A 21,124-nucleotide genomic window follows, 5' to 3' on the forward strand; every position below is an offset into this window, starting at 1 on the left:
CAGCTGCCCCTTCTGCGCATGTGTGTTTTCCGGATTGTGGTGAGATAATACACTCCTATGTGCTTCCGTGTTTGAGTCGTTCTGGTCGGTGCGAGGGGTAAGGACAAAGAAACAGTGGAATAAACTAAGTAGGCTGCATTCAATCAAGTGTTGTGCTAAAAGTACACATTTGAGGTATTTATACTTCAATATTTTCATTTTCTGCCGCTGCATATTCCGACTTCACTACAGGGATGTACTGTACTTTGTACTCCATGACCTGTGTACAACTACAGTGCTATCATAATCCCATACTTTATGCCCTCTGTAGAAATTAAAAAACTAAGCATACAAGGTAATTGAGCTCCACGTTTACCAGCTGCAGCTTTAAAATTATGAGCAAAATAGTGCATATATAATTATAGTATAATCCATGTTCTATAGCCTTAAATATGGGTTAACACCAAACTTTAGAAATCTGGACGTTGAGTCATGGAGTGAAATCAACCTGTGAGATAAATTGGAGGGTCCAGTCCAGCCTTTCTCAGACTGATGAAGCCACCTGGATGGGTGGTGAAACGTTTCGGCCTTAAAAATGAAAGTCCAGTTGCCATGACTCAACCTCTAGATAACTTCCCCTGGACGACTGAGGATCTTCACAGACAAACATTAGAAAAGACTGAGGTTTTCACTTGGTTGGAAAAAGGAGAGAACTATCTTGACCTGAACTCTATAATCTTTAGCTGCACATGTTAAAATTGTTGAATGTCAGTAAATAGCACGTTTCCTCGTGGATGTATATGAAACAGCTGAACGTGCATTCAAAATAACGCAAGTATGTGATATTTTAGCTACTATGATATGTTTCTGACTTGCATGCCATAGGTAAGAAGTGAGTTAACACAGGGCTACTTTGAACATGTCCTGTAATAGTTCACACAGCCAACGCTGGTGGAGGAATACGGTCACTCACCTCTTTAAAACGTTGGGGCTTCAGACTGAGTTACTTTGGTTGAAAGGTAACCTAAACTCTGACATGCTTCTTACTTTGGAGACATTTCCATACCCTCCAAAAAATTCACCTTTCGTGAATGAACAGACATTTGACAGTGAGATGAGGCCCATGTACTTAATGTCTCCTTAATGTGGCAACACTCAGAATTGTACAGGAATGGAGTCAGCAGTTTCCCAGCCTGACAAACCTTCGGTCACAAAGTTAATATGTGATCCAGGAAACAAAGGAGGGGTCCACCCCCATCCCTTTGAGCTTGTCTCTTAGGATGGTTGGTTGGATGGTATTGAATGCACTTGAAAAATGAAAGAATACATAATCCTCACATGATTGCAGGTTCTTAAGCAGCTTGGGACATACACCATCTGGGCCAGTTACCTTCCTATGGCACAGTCTTTGTAGCTGCAGCCTCACCCCTCTTACTGTGAGAGCTGATAGAGCATGCCCAGGTGAAGGGGGGGGGTGTAGCTGCAGTGGTGGAGATGCACACAGGTGGAGGACAAGGAGGGGAAGGAGATGGAGGAGGAGGAGACATTGAGGAAGAATGAGACGGTGTGGCTGGAAAGGCTGGGGCATTTTCAGCAGTTGAGTTCATTGGTTCTGTCCACATCACCCATTGGTGCCTGGTTGTTCTTTTTTTGTTTAGCCAATGAAGTTGTTAACTCCCCTCCACGCCTCTCTGATGTTATTGTTGTAGATTTTTTTTTTTTTGTAGTCCTCCCCAGCCTGCTTTAATCTCCTCTTCAGCTCAGCTGGAATAGGCTGATATACTGCTGATATGCAGTGGGTGTTATTGAAACTATAACATATTATAAAAATAACACAAGCAGAGATAAGTCAGCAAAATGCACAGTTACAATAGTTAGTGTAAACATGTTTGTTCTTCTTCAATAAGGACTCTTCTCAATATCTCAATTTAGAAGATTTATTCACACTGAAGAATCATCAACATGTACATGGACCTCTCTTTGTTTGGAAAATCGCAGTCTGCAAGCAGTTATCTGCAACCAACCAACAAAGAGAAGATGCCTATACTTAACATTACACAAACTTATATATGAAAATGTGTGACTATCTGATTGGTCTATACTGATGGGGGCAACCGTGGTTTTAAACTTAGTTCCCCCTTGATTGGTGTACTGTCCATTCCCTCGGCACTTTCTTCATCCAATCCCGTGAGAGAGCGCCCATCTGTGAAATCTAAAGGATTCCGTCACTGAGTGTTCCTAGGTACCCCTCATTGTGCAGTTGTTTAACCAGTAACTCATGTTTATCAGGTCAACAATTTCTGGGGTGTCACTTCTACTTCTCTATCAGTTACTATACCATTCTCAAAGCTGCATTCTTTTACAAGCAGTTGATAGAAAGCATATAATAACTTTTAATCCTTACATGAGATAGAAATATCTATCTAAAGTTAACCAAAGATCTGTCAAAATGAGTTTCTGGTCATACAGTATAACTAGTAGGAAAACCCCTGCTGTATTGAAGAGTGAGTTTAATTGCATAGGATTTTAAGTATTCATATGATTTTATTTGTATTAATTCATATGTTTGGCTTTTCTGTCTGCTATTTGCAGAGAAATGGCCTCAGGGACCATGGGCAAACAGCTGGCGGCTTGTCTCCTGAACATTTCTGAGGCCCGCAGGAGGGACCTGGTGGAGACTGTGGCCAAGGCAGCATTGTATAGCAAAGGCAAGTTTGCCAAATAGTTACTATTTGTATTTCTTAAAGAAATGATCAGAGTAAAGGTATGAAATAAATAATGAGATTAATTAAGAGGTTTTATTTAGATTTTAATGAAAATGCCAAAAATGGCATTTAGGTTGAATTTCCTTTTGGAATGGATTAACTGAGCTAATCATTAAGAAGCTACATTAGTGAGATCAACCTCAATTTGGAGGTAAAGCTACCTTATCAGTTTATTCATTTTTGGTAGGATTGCTGGACAAACAAAAATCAAAACCTCAGCAAAAGATAAGTGGAAGTCAGGCCTAGCAAACCTATCCCATCACATCTGCTGATGTGAACCATGCCTCACAAAAAACAGATTTCACAAGGCTTAGTAATAACAATTGTTGCTTTGTAAACAGTTGGTAAAGGGTTTTACTGTAATGAACTGTAAAGAGTTTATTTATCATTATTCATGAGTCAATGGTTATACATATGTAAATGGAGACAATTTAGTGCTGGGGCAGGCTGCCCTCCCTAGAAGTGGAATGGAAAGCTCAGTGAGGTACAGAAGAAGGGACAGGTTTAGAGGAATCATCAGAGCTGGTTATTATCTCTGTTCAGGAGCTGATCATATACAAATGAGATCAAACAAAGAAAACCCACCTAGTGAAGTGGTCAAGTCAGAGCCCAGACCTTAACCCAACAGAAAACCTGTGACTTCCGGGAACCGATCACACCAGAAATCTTAACAACATGGCTGATCTGTAGTTTCCTAATGAGGCAAGGTCCAAACTTCCCCCTGATATTGTGCAGGTCTGATCCACAGCTACAGGAGGCACCTGCTTGAGGTTATTGCTGCCGGAGGTTCAACTTGTTTTTATTTTTCCCACCAGTAATGACATGTTTAATGGATGTGTTCAGTTAAGACATGGAATAATATAATTGTGTTATTAGCAAAAGTACATTGTGTTTGTCTGTATTTGTGACTTTAATGAAGTTCAGATCACATTTTATAATATTCAGAGCACTAGTTATTCCAAAGGCTTCCCAGGGCATACTTTTAATTGCCACACTAAATTCCATCCTGATGTGAAGGACTCTTTCTTTTGATCTCTGAATTTCTGAATTTAGCCTGGTTTTGATGACACCAATGATTGTTGGTGGTTATTCACCCAGTAAGTAATTACTGGTGTTTCTGTTATATGAATACATTTTGCTGGTATTGTTCTTGGTATATTTTCAAGCTGTGCTTCTAAAACATAATTTTAGGCAATGCATTGTTTGGACTTTTGCCATTACTGTATGTCAGGTGTGAGAAGAGAGGGAACCACAGTGCTGAACATCTTTAATGACCATGAGTACAATCGTTCCGTCATCACCATTGTGGCCAACATCTACTCCATCAGTAAGTGTTCAAGCATTATGATGCTGGCTAAAACCTTTTTGAAATATGATACTTTTACATTCATTTCTGTACATTCTTATTCCTGAGGGAAGAATGGAGTCAGATACTTGTTGTAGCACAGCTGCTACAGTAAGAAATTCAGTCACTGTCCCCAATCCTCTGAGAGGGGAAAAATCCTTTAATAAGCTTTGTCAGGGATTTAACCACACACAAAAAATCAGGATAAACAGTTTTCTGGACAAGACTCTAGTGAAATGTTTATCTTATTGAATGGTTATCCGAAACCCAACCTTCTGACAATGTGGACCCATTTGTTAAGGTTTACATCTGTACAAACAGATCTGCTTAATTTGCCCAAAATGACCTGCACAAGCCTGTAACTTTAAAAATGAACTATTTCAGATAAAATATTTAATTTTGCTGTGAGTATGTTTGATGTCATTTTTGATCTCAGGGAAGGCAATTCTGTCTGCATGCGAGACAGCCTGTGGGCTGATTGACTTGCAGGCTCACACGGGGGTCCATCCGTGTATGGGTGTGGTCGACCTTGTACCCATCTATCCACTGGGGGAGGAGGTAGGAGTGGAGGACTGTGCAAGAGAGGCTCGAGGTGAGATTCTCTTTAGTGCATGCGTCTCTTTGTGTGTGCCAGTGTCCCTGTTCGTGTTCATGAAGGAAGATTTAATGAAGCACTGTAGCTTAGTGTACCTGAAAGACCGCAAGCTGAGTGTATATTTTGTTAAATTCTGTATTTTTTATTGATATATGTCATATGATACCACAGTGATTTAGTAAACTAGCTGGTGTTTTTTGAATGTATACTGTAAAGAGCTAGTGGCTGATGGTGTGATTTTCAGTTCCTGTGCTGTTGATTACTTTCACAGTTTACCAGCTGATTTTGCAGCGACACATCATGCTAATAATGAGCAGAACCTCAGCATGTGAAGTGCATGTCTGGAATGGGAACTCAGTCCACTAAGCTATGTGGTTCTAACAAAATATTAATTGGTGTGCACTTAAAATCGCTACGCATGAATGGAAGTAATAAATGGTCCATGTGTACTTATTTTTTTCTTTCTGTGTAAGTTACAGCCGCTTAGGCGTGTTTAGTCTGTGACACTCTTATTGCTCTTGCTCTGTTTGCTGGCTAAGCAGTATGTGTCTGTCCCTCAGCTGTGGCTCAGGGACTTACAGAGAGGGTCCAGGGTACCAGTGCCTTCCTGTTTGGCTGGGCAGACTCCCCCCTTCAGCGGGGGCTGGCGCAGAGGAGGAAGGAGATGGGCTGGTTCAAGAAGATGCCAGAGTTTCAGGTGATCAGGCCTGAAGTGGGACCACAGCCACAGAAAAGATTTGGTCTCACAGGTGAGCCAGAGCTGGGAGAAAAAGCATGCATACACACTAGACAATTTTATGTCCGATTTTGGGCCCAATTTGACCCTGTAGTGATCTTGGTGGTGTGGACCAATTCAAAGGTTGTCATAACCGACTATTTGTCTAAATAATCATCCAGTGTGTCATGGGGTGTCAGTACAATTATTTTATGACTCCTGATCAATCAGAGCCACGATATTTGATATTTACAATTCCTGATCGGGGAGGCTTGGATGGAATACAACCCACCAACCAGATATGTACTTTTACAGCAAACACAAACACACATCAGAAACACAGCCTGAGCCAAATAGAGCACTGAAAAAGAAGACAAGCGTGTTGAATCATGGCAATAACACAAGTGTCTTTCTAATGCATTGTGCAAGAAATGGGTCATTAAATCACATTTGATCACATACATTTCTGTGAAATCTCATGTCTCTGGAATTGCCAACATGAAATCATTACTAGAAACGGCAGATGTGTGGTATCACAGTCTGGTTGAATCACCTAGTATGTGTATTCAGAGGATAATAATGTTTAAAATTGGTTGAAAATGCTCTTATATCTGTGGTCTGCCACGTTTTTTAAATAGGTGAAGATTTGAAAATCTTTTAGCGTGTAGCCAGTGTTAACAGTTTTAAGTGTTCTGTAGCTCTGCCTTGACTGATGTCCTGCAGGTGTTGGGGCCAGTCCATACGTCATGAACTGCAACGTCACCATCGACACTCAAGACATTGACCTGGGACGCAGCATTGCCAAGGCAATTAGAGAGTCAACCCCTGGGGGCCTGCCTGGGTTGCAGGTGCTGGCTTTGCCACATGGGGGTGCTGTGGAGATTGCCTGTAATGTGGAAAGCGTCAAGGGTAGCCCACCAAGTCACATGACAGCAGGTGAACCCTGGCCATCTTACAGCATTACAGGGCAGCAGTACTGTCATGTTCCTGCTTCTCTCATCACAGAGAGAGTGTCAGAGCTGGCAGGGAAACAGGGGGTTGGCACAAGGGGCACAGCGTTGGTGGGGTTCACCCCACGTGAATGTAGGGACTTAGCTGAGCTAGCAATGTCTAAAGGAATTGCTGAATTCTGGAAAGAGGAGAACAGGATCCGTATGTGAAGACTAACCCATGACAAACCAGTATAACATCTGGTCATCATATGAGGCCCATGATGATATCAACCATCAATCATATGGTTGATATCACTTTAATTACCATGAGAATTGTCAGTTTAGTGAGCCTGCCTCTCTAAGTTACCATAACCCAAGATTTACATTCTACTACCGCTCACATGCAGTTTGCAATACTAGTGGGAGATTAACCAGGTTTATGTAATTTTTGAATCAGTAGGGTTAGCCAGGCATGCTAATGATGGAGACTTACATTTAACATTAAATAGGATCACAAATAATTGCATTAAAGTAGATTTCATTTTATGATAAGCAATTGTTATTTTTATATTACCTTAAATAAATTATTCAGTTAAATGACCTCTTGCCTGGTATGATTTTCATGAGGGAGGATTAAATTTGTCATGAGGCGACAGTGCTCGCCTCTCCCTCTTCCTTTTGTGTCTCCACCCTCTCCTCTTGTGTATGTGTGTTTTCCCTTGTCCGTCTTTATCAAATAGAGGTGCGCTGCATGAGGGAGACCCAGATCCAATTACTCACACCTGGCTTCCACCTACTCACCTACACCATAAAGCCACTGGTCTCTGAAGGACAGATCACCAGTTCATCAGTTTACCTATCCCAGCAGTAGAGTGCCTCGCAATCTTCCAGATAAAGATTGAACTTGTACTCTCCTGGCGGAGATCCCTCAGCTCAGGACACTAGCCTTTCCTGGACCCTGGCCTCCAGCCACTCCGCCTTATCTATAGACTACGATGGATTCCTCTCAATTCGAGACACTATAAATTCATCATCCTTAGAAAAGACATCATTTAATAAAGACTTGTGTTCTTGGACCTGTGTGTGGGTTCTCCCCTTTCTCAGTCATAACAGAATGAATTGGCCAGCTATGGCAAGGGGCTCTACTGGGGGAACCGACTGAGTGCTTGAGTTGCTATCTGAGATGAACCACCACTGTAACATTTTGGGTCCCCAGCTGGCCTCGTGCCTGAGCCCACCAAAAGAGTGGGTTCACCAATAAACCTGGGCTATTGGTGAGCCAAGCTGTAGATCATGTCTCCTCCTCCAGGTTTTCTCTTCCCACCATGCTGGTCCTCAGCCACAAGACCAGTTCTCTCTCGGCCCTTGTCGATTCAGGGGCCAACAATAACTTTTTAGATGTAGAATTGGCATAGCACCTACCTAGCTCAACCTATCTGCCCAGATGCGTTGGATGGGCACCTCTTAGCCTGTGTTACCCACGCTACTGAGCCACTTACTCTCCTCCTGCCCAGAAACCCCCAGGAGGAGATTAGCCTAAAGATCATTTAATCTCCCGAAACACCACTTGAGCTAGGCTATCCCTGGCTCCGCTAGCATAACCCTCACATTGATTGGGTTCAAGGTAAGGTAGCGAGCTGGATTACCTATTGCCTTTCATCGTGTCTCCGCTCTGCCCTTACCCTGGTGGCATCCCACCTGAAACACCACCTGACTTTTCTCGGGTTCCCGGGTGCTATCACGACCCAGCCGCCGTGTTCAACAAGGATATGGCATTAACTCTAGCCTCTGGTGGGAGGCACCAACAATTCTTGGGGTTCGCTAACTTTTACCTCCGGTCATCCAGGGCTACAGTAACATTGCTTTCACCAGTGGAGCGAAATTATGATGTGGGAAGCTGAGAACTCCTTGCTATCAAGCTCACCCTGGAGGAATGGAGACATCGGCTGGAGGGAGCGGAACAGCTGTTTTTAGTCTGAACTGACCACAAAAACCTGGAATATATTCAATCAGCCAAGAGGCTGAATGCTCGCCAGGCTCGGTGGGCGTTGTTCCTCAGCTGGTTCAACTTCACCATGACCTACCGGCCAGGATCTAAGAACATCAAGCCGGACGCCCTCTCCCTCCAGTTTGCAGACTCCAGCTCTGAAGCTTCGCATGAGCCCATTCTCCCCACTAACTTTGTGGTGGCAGAAGTTACTTGGAAGGTTGAGAAACAGGTGAAAGAGGCCCAATGCCTGGAGCCTGATCCAGGGGGCGGACCACCTAACAACTTGTTTGTCCCCAGTTCTGTGCGTCCACAGGTGCTAAAGTGGGTATTACCCGGACCTGAAACATTGTATGACGACAGTTCTGGTGGTCCGCCATGGATGCTGACATCCGGGATTATGTGTCTGCCTGCACTGTCTGCACCCAGGGGAAGGCATCGTATCGACCGGCCGCGGGTTTCCTTCACCCATTACCTGTTTCCTTGAGCAGGTCATATAAACCATAACGTGGTCGTAACCATCATAGACCGGTTTTCAAAGGCAGTGCATTTTGGTTCCCCTCCTAAACTTCCTACAGCCCTAGAGACCGCCAGCCTCCTTACAGACCATGTTTTCCGCCTGCACGGTATTCCTCATGGCGTGGTCTCCCACCATGCTACCCAATTCACCTCCCAGGTGTGGAGAGGTTTCTGCGAGGGCTTAGGGGCCACAGTCAGCCTATCCTCTGGCTTTCACTCTCAGACTAGAAGCCGCCCTCCGGTGCGTTATGGCCGCCAACCCCACTTCCTGGAGCAACTACCTCCCGTGGGTCGAATACGCGCATAACTCCCAGGTATGCTCTGCTATCGGCCTGATGCCCTTTGAAGACTCAAATGGCTACCCCCCACCCACCTTTTCCCTCCCAGGAACAGGAGATCACCTCCGCTGCTGTCAACGCGTATGGGCTCAGACACAATCAGTGCACCGGAGAACAGCTGACTGGAACCAGCAGTTGGCTGACTGCCACAGGGCCACAGCTCCCTCCTACCAGGTGGGGCAGTCGGTGTGGCTGTCCACAAAGTCCCCCCTATGGACAGAATCACGGAAGCTGTCGCCCCCATTCCATAGGGCCTTTCAAGATCACCAATATAGTGAACCCCGTGGAAGTCCTCCTGGCTCTGCCTTCATCAATCACCTGCCTCCTGCCTGCCAGCCACTTATCTGCTCGGAACGCCTGCTTGGTGGATCACAGCTGCCAGCTGCCCTGGCATTACCTGCCTCCTGCCTAGCGGAGATCCCTCAGCTCGGAACGCTGGACCTTGACCTCCGGCCACCCTGCCTTATCTATAAACTACAATGGATTCCTCTTGGTTCGAGACGCTTTAAGTTCATCATCCTTAGAAAAGACTTATCATTTAATAAAGACTTGTGTGCTTGGACCTGTGTGTGAGTTCTCCTCACTCGCAATAATAACAAAATTATACTGAAACTGAACACACCTTTCTGCTCAGTTCCTTCCTAATCTGGAACTTGCAGCAGAAGAGATGGGTTTTTATTTATGAATTTCTTCTTCATCCTTCCAATCTCAGCATATCATCTTCCAGGGTAGAATTTGAATTTCTTATGTGTGTGTCATTTCCTGTTTTGAGTAAATTGCACACTTGTGTTTACTGATGAGTCTCTGCTGATGAATGTTTTCCCATCATTTTCAACCATCAGCTTCATCATGCATGACTCTGTGGAAGAGTCACCATCTGTGAGTGAAACAGCTATTTTTATCACAAGTCAAGGGCAGAATCTTCTAGAAGTATCCAGTGCTTTGGCAGCAGTTCAATGAACATGTTGCAGCAAAACCAACTTTCACCAACTTGTCCAACCCAGTTTGAGAAATTATCATTTTTGACTCTTTTTTGACCTTTGTATTTTCATATATTGTCAATTTTCTACACTGGAAGCACATGATGAACATGGTTGACCATTTCATAACATGGAGGCAAATTTGTCATAGGAAATAACTGGGGCAAGATGATACCACTCTTCCACTCTTTTTTTTTTTTTTTTGCATAAGGCCAGAAGAGCAGTACGTTTTGGATATCCCCAGTATGGATTTTAATCATTAGGTAACATATTAAGTGTAGCATAAAGCCTGCATCAGTTCTGACAGCACAAAATGCATGATAAGATTGCCATGGCAAAAAGTACTAGGAGGCAAAACTGAAGTTTAGGATGGCAAGTTTAATAGGCAAAAGCATATGATCTGCAGAACAGGTCAATACCGATTGACCCCCGGACAAAGGAAATGGCAAACTTTTATATCAACTCAGCAGTTTCAATTTACACATCAGAGTCAGTCACATGTAAGTCACGCCAGCATGACATACACATAAGTGATTAGTAATATGATTAACCAGTCTCTGTGACTACCTCTTTTCATCTGCTTCCTACTGAAATACAAAGCAGTTGCATTTTTACATGGGTCACACAGGGAGGTAGCAGGTGTACTGTCTGGCAAGGTGAAAATTTCCCTCACAAAGATAATGTTTTATTTTATATGTAGGAAATGAGTGATTCCAGGGCCAGTAAATGGCTATTCTATATACAGAGTGGGTGCTAATCTGCTAAGCTTTATGCACAAACCAAGATAGTATGAATCACCAGATCTTCCAGTGGGACTGATATACTTTAGCAGCAGTGTCTGAATTTACTATCGTTTCAATCGTGTTGTGTAATTTTTTATTTTTTATTTTTTTTAAACTTACATAAGGTTGCCCTTTGAGGCAGGAGCTTTTCAGTTTTCATGACTGTGTACACTTCTTTGGATAAACTCTGTTACTGCATGAGCATTCACCTCTTTGTATGCCATCCAGCTGAGGTGCTTAGACGCACAAGCAAAGCAGTCAGATGCCATGCAGCTTTATTTCGTGCCTGCATACATGACCCTTTCTCACACACATACATTCTTCCTTTCTCCTCTCTGCTGCCTTCCTTTCTTCTGTAGCAGGACAGACATGCATGAGCATTTATTCTATGGATGGCACACACATGCACACATACAGTCAGCCTGCCAGGCTTAGGAGCATCAAGGCCTAATCTAGGTCACAGCATAAGCCCAGAGGTATTCTGTTCTCCATGCACACACAAACACACATTTTTTTTTTGCAAGCAAAATCACATGTCCAGCATACAAAATCCATTTTGCATCAATTAATTTTTACCCAGCTCACAGTGAAATGATTTTTATTCTCATAGCAGATGCAGCTTATCTTCCACAACACAATAAATAGACCCAGTGAATTTAATATGTTCCAGAAATCCCCTTCCCATTTCTATCTCCTCCAGTTTCCTTTCAAATAACCTCATTAGTTATGTGACTAGGCTAATGGCTCTCATGACTGTCACAAGGGCATCATTTCCTTGATTAAGTGCACTTTGGGATTGATCACTGAATCCGCATCCCACTGAAGCCAAACCTAGCTCTGTGTGTGTGTAATCTGCTTTAAATACAGACATGTCTTTCTGCATGCTGCTGCAGTTACATGCATCCTTGCACTAGAAGCACCATAGGATCCCTTTGATATGACTTAGCCTGACAGCGTATCATCCAAGATGCGACCATGTGTCACAGCACAGAAATAGAGGACCTTTTTTTCACTCAGTCTCCAGTCTTCTATAAATACTCCAAAGCTCTCTGTTCTCCCTTCCTTGCTTTTTTCTCTCTCTTGCTGCTTTCTCTTTCTCCCTTTCTCTGTTTGTCCATTTTTTTCTTACACACTCTGCCTTCCACATCTTCCCCCTTCCCTCTGTTCTTGTTGTATAATGTAGAGAAATGTGTGTTGTCTGTCTAGAAAGAGGCAGTAGTGTTCAGTGGGAACAGAAACATTCGTGTGCTGCATATTAGTCCTGAGCCTGTAGGGTCTGTTTTTTTCCCTCTGGCAGTCCTGTGGGGCTGTTTAGTAAGATGACAGTGATTTTATCATATCACATATAGAAACAGCTCCTCCTTCCCTTCCTTCCTTTACTTGCCCACAGCAACTACAGTGTTTCTGTTAGCCATTAACCTCATCTACAACTGCTCAAAGAGTTGAGTCAAAAATAGAAACATTTACAAGAAAGAAAGGCTAAGGAGCTTTTGTCCAAAGCAACTGCCAGTTAGACACTACTGTGCCAAAACTGCAAGCACCCAGTGCCATCCTTCCTAACCTATCAGTGTGGGAAGTAAGCTAGCCACCTATGAAGTCAGCAGTCCCCAACCCCCACCCTGAACACATGTTAAACATCCTCCGGGCACAGGCTGAGCAGAGCACTGAGACACAGCTGAGAATTGGAGAGGGAGAGCACTGAAGTGGAAATATGGGTGAGCATCAGAGAAACAGAAATAGAGCAGTAAAGCAGTGAATTAGGCAGAGATAGCAGGAGGAGAAATCGAGAGTCTTTTGCTAAAGCGGTGATGATTCATGCAGACAAGGTTATTTTCTTGTAGCAGATAGCTCTGGTTGTGCGTGGATGTGGGAACCTCATGGATTTGCTACCATCGAGTCTCAGTGGCATTCATTACATCTGGACCCAAAACAGCTGCAGACGGAGGATGCGACTGTGGCTGGATGCTTGGATCCATGTGGACCTGTGACGTCCACACACCCCTCTGTGGCTACCTTCTTTCCCATTAGGATGTCTCCAGCGGCACTGACCCAGATTGTGGAGTCGTGGCTGTTTGCTGTTGGCTGCTCCTCGGTTAGTCTGTGAACGTGATGCAGACGAGGCATGCTCTACACCTCGGAGAAGACTGCTGAGCCAGCTCCTTCTGCTGACATCTGTTTCCGTGGATACACACAGCAACTGGCAGGGTAAGGATGCACAGCAATGACCTACAGTCAAATGTCAGGATGATGGGTTGTGTGTGTGTGTATGTGTGTGTGTGTGTGTTACAAATCACTGCAATCCACATAGATCCTATTTCTATTTTCAGATAGGCACAAATACCTGCTACTTCTTAGATGCAGAAAAAATGGGGTTTTCATTTTAGAGGCTTCACAGAGAACGATAGTGCAGCTGCCGTGATAACCTGAATGCCATATTGTATGCATGCACTATGCAGAATAACTACATGTATATTGTATGATCTGTGAGATATCACAGTAGCAACAAGTAACTGCACTTTAAGCAAAATACCAAGAAAAGTAGGGGAGGAAGGCACAGGCAGAGAAACCCTAGGTAAATAATTTATTTAAGTCGTTTTGGTTTCTGAAGCATTTGCATGTAGTGTGTTTTGAAGGAATAAAGAACTTGGGGAAAAGCTATTTGTTCCTTTATAGGAAGGCTACACTTTATTCACCTGGCTGCATCAGTCTAATAAAAACAAAGATAACCAAGTCAGTTCCTACTTCTCAGATACATTTATTCTGCTACAAACAAATTAGTGGGCATCATTTGACTAGAGGTTAGACACTTTGACCCAGAGTCAATCAGAGGGTAATAGGTTAACAAAGGACAAAACTCTAATTTAATTTAGTAATTGCACACCTGTGATAGTGTAGGATGTTGAGATTTCCCTCAAATGCTAATTTAATTGCAGGTTATACCAGTACTAGTTTGCATGACATGCTGCCCAACCCTGGCAGACCTGAAGCATTTGTTTTGACATTGAAAGGGGGATTGAAAAATGAGACATCACAGAAAGCATGTAGAAGTGATACTGGTTTTGGAAAGTTATGGGACTATCCTGAAAGCACCTCCCTAATCTGATGTCAGTGAGGTGAGGGAAAGGGTTTCCAAAGCTGTATGACCATCTGACAAACGCTTCCAAAATATATACCAGCAACTTCATATAAGGGGAGTTCCAGAAATCCATTCACTTGATGATTTTTGGGAGTGTTTTGGAAACTGATCCACAGATTGCAAAAGTGCATTGAGATTGATGGTAATTATGTGAAGCAGTAGAAAATAAATAAAGTGTCTGAGGATTGAACCAGTCACCTAATGAATAACACAAATACTGTTATGGTTGATCTTTACCTTTCATGGCTGTAGCTGGACACACACTATATTATAGAGGCTAGAGTAGTGTTAATCTTGTCAGCTATTTTTTAATTCAGTCTTAGTCCTATGTCAGATGTCCTTATTAGATTTAGTCCTGTATAGTCAACCATATACAATTTTTTTGCCATATTTTAAAAAGTATCTAGTGTGACAGTTTAACAAATACATCAATTCACTCAACATGTTCTGATTTTATTATTTTAATTTTTTAACAAAATTCAAATCCTTGTGTCCATTTAAAAACCTTTAAGACTCCAATAAACCAATGAGCTCTGGACTGAGGCGTCTCTATAGCAACATACAAACACAAACTTGCTTGTCTCTTATATTTTCCTCTCCTCGTTTGTCTCCCCCTGTGACGAATAGTAACAGATTTTATCTAGGTTTTTGTTCTAAGAATTATATTTTCGTCTTGCCTTTTTTCGTTAACAGTATCACGTTAATATAGCCATAGTCTGTGTTCAATGATGTGGATTTCGTCTCATCATCATCTCGTCTTAGTCATGAAAAAAATGACAAAGATATTTCGTCTAGTCTTGTCTGATGAAATGAACACTAGGATAGAGATATGAGCCAGAGTCTGAGGCTGAATAGGGAGTAGAGCAGCATGTTTATCCTTGCATATCTGATTTCACCTAATGTCACGATTGGGTGTGATGTAACTATGAGGACAGTTGAACATGCTTTTGATGTGCAAGGTAATATTTTTGTTTAACAACATACCAGTTCTTTAAAAATGTCTTCAGTTTTGTGTGTTTGATTAACAGCAATGTTTTCATAGTTTTTAATCGTTCACCTTCACAGATTTTTTTGCCTTTATAAATAAATCATTTTCAGTAAGATACAACTTACATATGATGGAAATGACATATAGTCATGTGTATCTGCAGGGAAAGTGGCTGAATTGTAATAGCTGCTGGTTTAAATGTTGGTTCATGAGTAAATAATACAAGAAAAATTCTGAGCATATCAGATTTTCTGTCTTAATTATGTCAAGAGTCAAGTCAAGAGTCAAGCAGTTTTTTATTCATTTCAACCATATATAGCTGTTGCAGTACGCAGTGAAATGAGAAGTTTCTCCAGGACCATGGTGCTACATATAACAGAGCGACATAAGACACCAGAAGACTAAACTTAAGACGATTTAACAAGGTCTACAAACTACATAAGTGCATGTGTGCAACAGTGCAAGACAAGAAACAGTGCAATACACGACACAAGACAGTACTCTACATAATACACACAATAGCACCAAACTATACAGGTGATGTGCAAGTATTGTTGGTGCAAAAAAAAGCCCTCAGGATCAGAATAATACTGATCATTATACTTAGTATACATTGTATACATTGTATACATTGTGCAAGTAGTGCAGGATAGTTAGATGATTTAAAACCGAAAACATTTGTCATGTAGCTGTAGTGTTGTATGGTACCACCAATGCCACAAATGTTTAAATCGTATCCCGTTTGCAGCCTACAAGAGACTGGGAACAGCTTAGATCCAACCCGGGGTCAGATTTTCTCTTCTGGCCATCCCTAATTTTGTTGTGGCAAAGCTACAGACGATATTCTTAACCCACCTAAAAATCATAAAGTGGAGAATCAAAAATTTCTAGTTAACAAATTCAAGATTGTGTACATGTAGTGCTGATGACAGTTAATAACAGCAGTAGGTTTGCACTGTATCACACTGATTATTAGACCAGTCATGGTGCTGTAGCTGTTCAGCTCAAAAGAAAACTGCAGGAGATGTGAGGATACAAAGAGCTGAAGCAAATGTGACAGCTGTGATTTACAGTGAAAAAAAAAAAAAAGAGCAAAACGACTCTGTCCCTCATGGCAGAAAATTACCACACAGACTCTAACTTGTCACACAAATGTAACTGCTCCATTTATATGACAATCAGTTTGAAAAATAAGGGTTTGTTAATTCTCATAGTCTTTCCTCTGTTGCTGTTGTGTCACTTATACTACAACATTCAGCCTTACTTGTCTCCTTGGTGTGTTAGGATGCATACTGAATCATTCAAAAGTAGAAAATATCTGTATTAATAAAAGTATTAATATAGCAACATGGCTGACCTGACCTCAATGTAGAGAAGCAGTGGAGTACAGTAGCTCAGGGCAAGGGGATAACCATTGTCTGCTGTTGCATCTATTTCATATTTGGTGCACTGAAGCAGAGTCTGATGCATTCAATTGGAGGGCTGGATGAAGGCATTGTTCAGCCATATGAAAGGGGTCAGATTAGAAACACTGGTCCAACTGAATTTGAATTTTTGCTGTGTGTCTGCTTGATAAGATAAGGTAAGAAAGGATAAGACAAGACAAGACAAAATAAGATAAGGTAAGATAAGATAAACTTTATTAATTCATGAAGGTGAATTCAAGTAAAAGAGCCACAAAGGAAAGATGGAGGGTATGCAGTGATTGGATGGAGAGTGGCAGGAGGTGGGGGCAGAATGGACAAGATAAACCAGGCCCAGACAGGAGTTGTGAGAACATAGGTGCTCTTAATCTAGTATAATCCATATTTACTGTTGATTTTATGTTCTTTACACCTAAAATAATTATAATAATATCTATTATTATTATTAACATTAGGTTTAGCTAAAGTCTTAGCAATCAGTGGCAGCACATCAGCCAGGCCATAAAAGCTAAGAAGGAGATGTAGGCATTAGTGAATTTCATAGCACTCTTAGTTCAATTCAGTTTTATTTGTATAGTGCCAAATCACAATTCAGTCATCTCAAGGCACTTTACAAAAAAAAAAAAGTGCCATCAGTAAGTTGAAATGCAAATAAAATGTTATGTACGGTTGGGTAAAGCTTTTCATTGTTAATGTGACTTAGAAAGTGTCTTGTTCTAGTATCCTGTTGTGAACATTGTCAGACAGTGTTTGCTGACACAGTTTCCTCGCATATTGGCCAGTGTTAACTCTCTGAGCTAGTTGGCCTGTACATGAGTCGGGTAAGGGGCAAAATGATGACTTCATTATTCATTATTCTAATCTAGTTAAAGTGGAGATGAAGTAGCAATAGCATTTAGTATTATAAAGCATTACTATTATTCACATCTTTTTACCCGGCAAGTGAAAGAAAATTCTATTTTGTGTTTACATTAATCAGAACTCCATGTGGCTAATTTGCATAACGCTACATTAACAAGAATATGTCTAAATAGCAAACCATCCCAAATTGCATACATTTTTATTATCTAGTTCTAAATATTCGCTATATAGTTACACAAGCAAACACTGTATTTAAATAAAGTACAACACACCTAATAGTAACCAGTCATTAAGCAAACACTTCAATACAAACAGCTTGCTGACATGCCAGTAGCATGTTGTTAAGTAACATTACACTGATGAAGCCATCGTCTTCTTGCACTCCTCTTAATCCTCTCTTTACTGTGCTAAACAGCTATACTCCAAATTTCTCACAGCACTCTTCTCTCTTTTGTCACTTCTTACTTCCTTTTGCTTCTTTTGATGGATTTATTTATTTTTCCAAATATAGATCCACAGAAATAGTCTAATGTAATGTAATGTGCTAAAACAGCATGTAATGTGCTAAGGCAACATCCACATCAGGCAGAAAAACAAGAGACACGGCTGAGCCTCAAGACCCACAGAGGAAAAACCTGGTCATTCCCTATGTAGCAGGTGTTTCAGAGATGCTTAAAAGGATTTTTGGGAAGCATCAGATACCAGTTCACTACAAACCCGCCAACACACTGAGACAGAGACTGGTTCACCCTAAAGACCGGACACCAAAACAAAAGAGGAGCAATGTTACCAAACAACCACTTAACAGGAGGATGGTCCAGCACAGGAGGAGCGGCTCCTCAGGACCACAGTCAGCTGTGCACCTCCATTTAAAGGAAACAGGACACTCCTTTGAAGACAGTGATGTACATATTTTAGACCTAGAAGATACAGTAAGTGGTTTGAGAAAGGAGTCAGAGAAGCTATATATGTTCAAGTGGAAAAACCCTCCCTTAACAGGGGTGGAGGTCTCAGACATAACCTGTCTTCAATATACCAGGCTGCCCTTTCATCTGTTCCCAGGAAATTAAGGAACACATTAAATGTTTTCCAGGGAGGACACACTCTGCAGCCAGTTGGTGAATCAGAGGGGTCACAAGAATCTAAATCCTATTTGCCCTCACCTGTGCTCACTTTCATTATTCACTTATTCTCACTATTCAAGCCAGGTGTGAAGTGAAACCAACTCAGGAGTGTGGGTCTAAAGACTCTCACCTGATTTACATAGTTCACCCAATGATCCTATGGGACTAGAGGTGGAGTGAAACCAACCTGGAAGATAATTTCCAGGAGTTTCCATACCAGCTTTCTCTTAGACTGATGAAGCTACTCGGATGAGTAGTGAAATGTTTCAACCTAAAAACTAGAAGTCCAGTTACCATGACTCAACTTCTAGATCAAGACCACTTAGTGATAAGTCAAGACCACATAGTGATATCGCCGAGGCAACTTCTGTTCTGCCCACAACGGTTTCACATAACTCAGTGTATTGATATATTGTTATCAAATATTCTCCCCAACATCCTCTTTTATTTATCTATTTATCATTTGTTACTAATGCTCTTTTTATTTGTTTGCTTTTACAGATTATTAGATATCATCTATTTTCTAGTTGATATGTGTGTGATTATTAGTGCAGGCATTGTGTGTGAGGTGGGACAAAGTCAGCCAAGGATTGAATACTTTTGCAAACACAATGTACCAGTTCTCATTTTTTTAAATCACATTTTGTTATAAAACTCAGGTTATTTAGCAGTAATTTGTCAAAAATATTATTGTTGTAAATTAAAATGAACATATATTGCAACATATATGGGGGGTTAACACTTTTGCAAGGCTCTGTTTGCAAGTCACATTTTCATTAGGGGATGAGCCCCTCTAGGGTCTAATCCTAAAATCACCCCTGCACCAAACCCAATCTGTAATAAATAGCTTGTCATCAACGATTGAATTTCGCTGTCCTATAAAAATTTGCTGCAGAATCAGATTAAAGACTAGGAACGGCATAATGATAACAGCCTACAGTGAGTTAGAACCTTTGCAACGTCAAGGGGGCATGAAAAATAGCTTTGTGCTAAAAATATCTCAAACAAATACTATTTGTGGAATGGAAGCAGAGTGATACATAAAATTAACATGTATACCAGATCAGATAACACCAAAACTGGCCGGAATTAGATGGATCCAAGAGTTAGTTAACATAAGTATTCCAATTGTTGTAGGCTACTATGTATGAGTGGCAGCAATGTATTGACAAGTATATAAACCAAAAAGTACAGAAAGTATATTCAGGAAAGAAAATATATTTCCTATCTGTATGAGAACCTCATGATCTTTTTCATTAATGGGAATGGATTATAAAAGAGTGATGAAAATACCCATAATAAAAGTTAGAGTTTTAGTTCAGGTGAATTTAATGGAAATTGATGGAGTCCACCAGCCTGACTGTGATGTCTAAAAGTGCACCTACAGTTTCCTTTTAAAACCAAATTTTCTGCACCTCTCATTTCCCAGTGTGAGTTTTACGGTACAGTCATACAACTGACTCACTATATCAGCAGGATGTGAATTTGGGGAGAGGTATGTATTCATTAAATACCCAGGGGGCAAAATCTCAGTAATGTCCTTTCTTAATTCATTTCAACATCAATGCCAGAGGCTGAACGGCTGCCTTGATTATACCAATTTGCCTTCCCACCCACCCAAAAGGAAGACATGTAATTACACTATTTACACTGGAGTGCTTTCCTCTCTGAAAGTAAATACATGCTAGGATTGTTTTTCTTCTGCACTGCAGAAAGTACAATACTATATAAAAGTACAATAAATCTCCAAGTGTTTGTCTGGTGGCACTGTTGTAGAGAACCATTAAGAGCTCTAATAGTACATTAGGATATGTAGGGACTGTAATAAGGGCTTTAACATAGACTGAATAATGTCCTCTAATGTGTAATCAGCTTACAAATAGCAACAGCATAATGTTGTGTAGATGATACAGCTTGGTTTATTTAGACATCATTACCAAGTAGTTATAAGTACGCAACCACAAGGGGGCACAATCCAGTGTCTTCATGTGCTGGTCCCAAGTCTGGGTAAACGCAGAGGATTGTGTCAGGAAGGGCATGTGACGTAAAATTTAAGCCAAATCAAACATGCGAATGACAATATGACTTCCATACCGGATCAGTCGTGGCCCGCCTTAACAACGACCGCCACTGGTGCTGTTGACTTACAGGGTGCCAGTGGAAATTGGACTACTGTTGGTCGAAGAAGGAGAGAAGGAAGGCGTGTTCATAGGCAAAGAGAGAAGGGAAGGGCAGGAGTGGAGGACTTAGAGTAGGGGCTTTGAATGTAGGGACTTTGTCAGGGAAATCTAGAGAGTTGGCTGATATGATGGAGAGAAGAAAGGTGGATATCTTGTGTGTTCAGGAGACCAGGTGGAAAGGTAGCAAGGTCCATAATTTAGGAGCAGGGTTCAAGCTGTTTTATCATGGTGTGGATGGAAAGAGGAATGGAGTAGGAGTTATCCTGAAGGAGGATTTTGCTAGGAATGTTCTGGAGGTGAAGAGAGTGTCAGATAGGGTGATGAGTCTGAAGCTGGAAGTTGAAGGTGTGATGTTGAGTGTTGTCAGTGGTTGTGCCCCACAGGTAGGATGTGAGTCAGAAGAGGAGAAATTCTGGAGGGAGATGGATGAGGTGATTCAGGGTGTCCCTAGTGGTGAGAGAGTGGTGATTGGGG

The 21,124-nt window shown here is 41.6% G+C and overlaps 2 protein-coding genes across 4 annotated transcripts in view; both read left to right on the top strand.

Moving 5' to 3' along the window:
- The first annotated feature begins 45 nt into the window (after nt 1-45).
- On the top strand, nt 46-8,157 carry ftcdnl1 (formiminotransferase cyclodeaminase N-terminal like 1). Of its 3 annotated transcripts, none has more exons than XM_026296556.2 (6): nt 46-97; nt 2,572-2,687; nt 3,976-4,071; nt 4,526-4,681; nt 5,245-5,433; nt 6,123-8,157. In XM_026296556.2, the coding sequence occupies exons 2-6, from the start codon at nt 2,576-2,578 to the stop codon at nt 6,557-6,559; spliced, it is 990 nt and encodes a 329-aa protein (XP_026152341.1). In that variant the 5' UTR covers nt 46-97; nt 2,572-2,575; the 3' UTR covers nt 6,560-8,157. The 3 variants fall into 3 exon arrangements, with proteins under 3 accessions (XP_026152341.1, XP_026152340.1, XP_026152339.1); XM_026296555.1 differs by having other exon boundaries at nt 74-174; XM_026296554.1 differs by lacking the exon at nt 46-97 and adding an exon at nt 692-814.
- Nucleotides 8,158-12,795: 4,638 nt separating this feature from the next.
- The window catches only part of LOC113124054 (nck-associated protein 5-like), a 65,776-nt gene continuing 57,447 nt past the window's right edge, over nt 12,796-21,124 (top strand). The window contains exon 1 of the mRNA XM_026296517.1: nt 12,796-13,142. The gene's annotated coding sequence lies outside the window, so the exon portion shown is untranslated. The remainder of the gene's footprint in view (nt 13,143-21,124) is intronic.

Source organism: Mastacembelus armatus, chromosome 21 (assembly GCF_900324485.2).
Source record: "Mastacembelus armatus chromosome 21, fMasArm1.2, whole genome shotgun sequence".
Classification (NCBI taxonomy): Eukaryota; Metazoa; Chordata; class Actinopteri; order Synbranchiformes; family Mastacembelidae; genus Mastacembelus; species Mastacembelus armatus.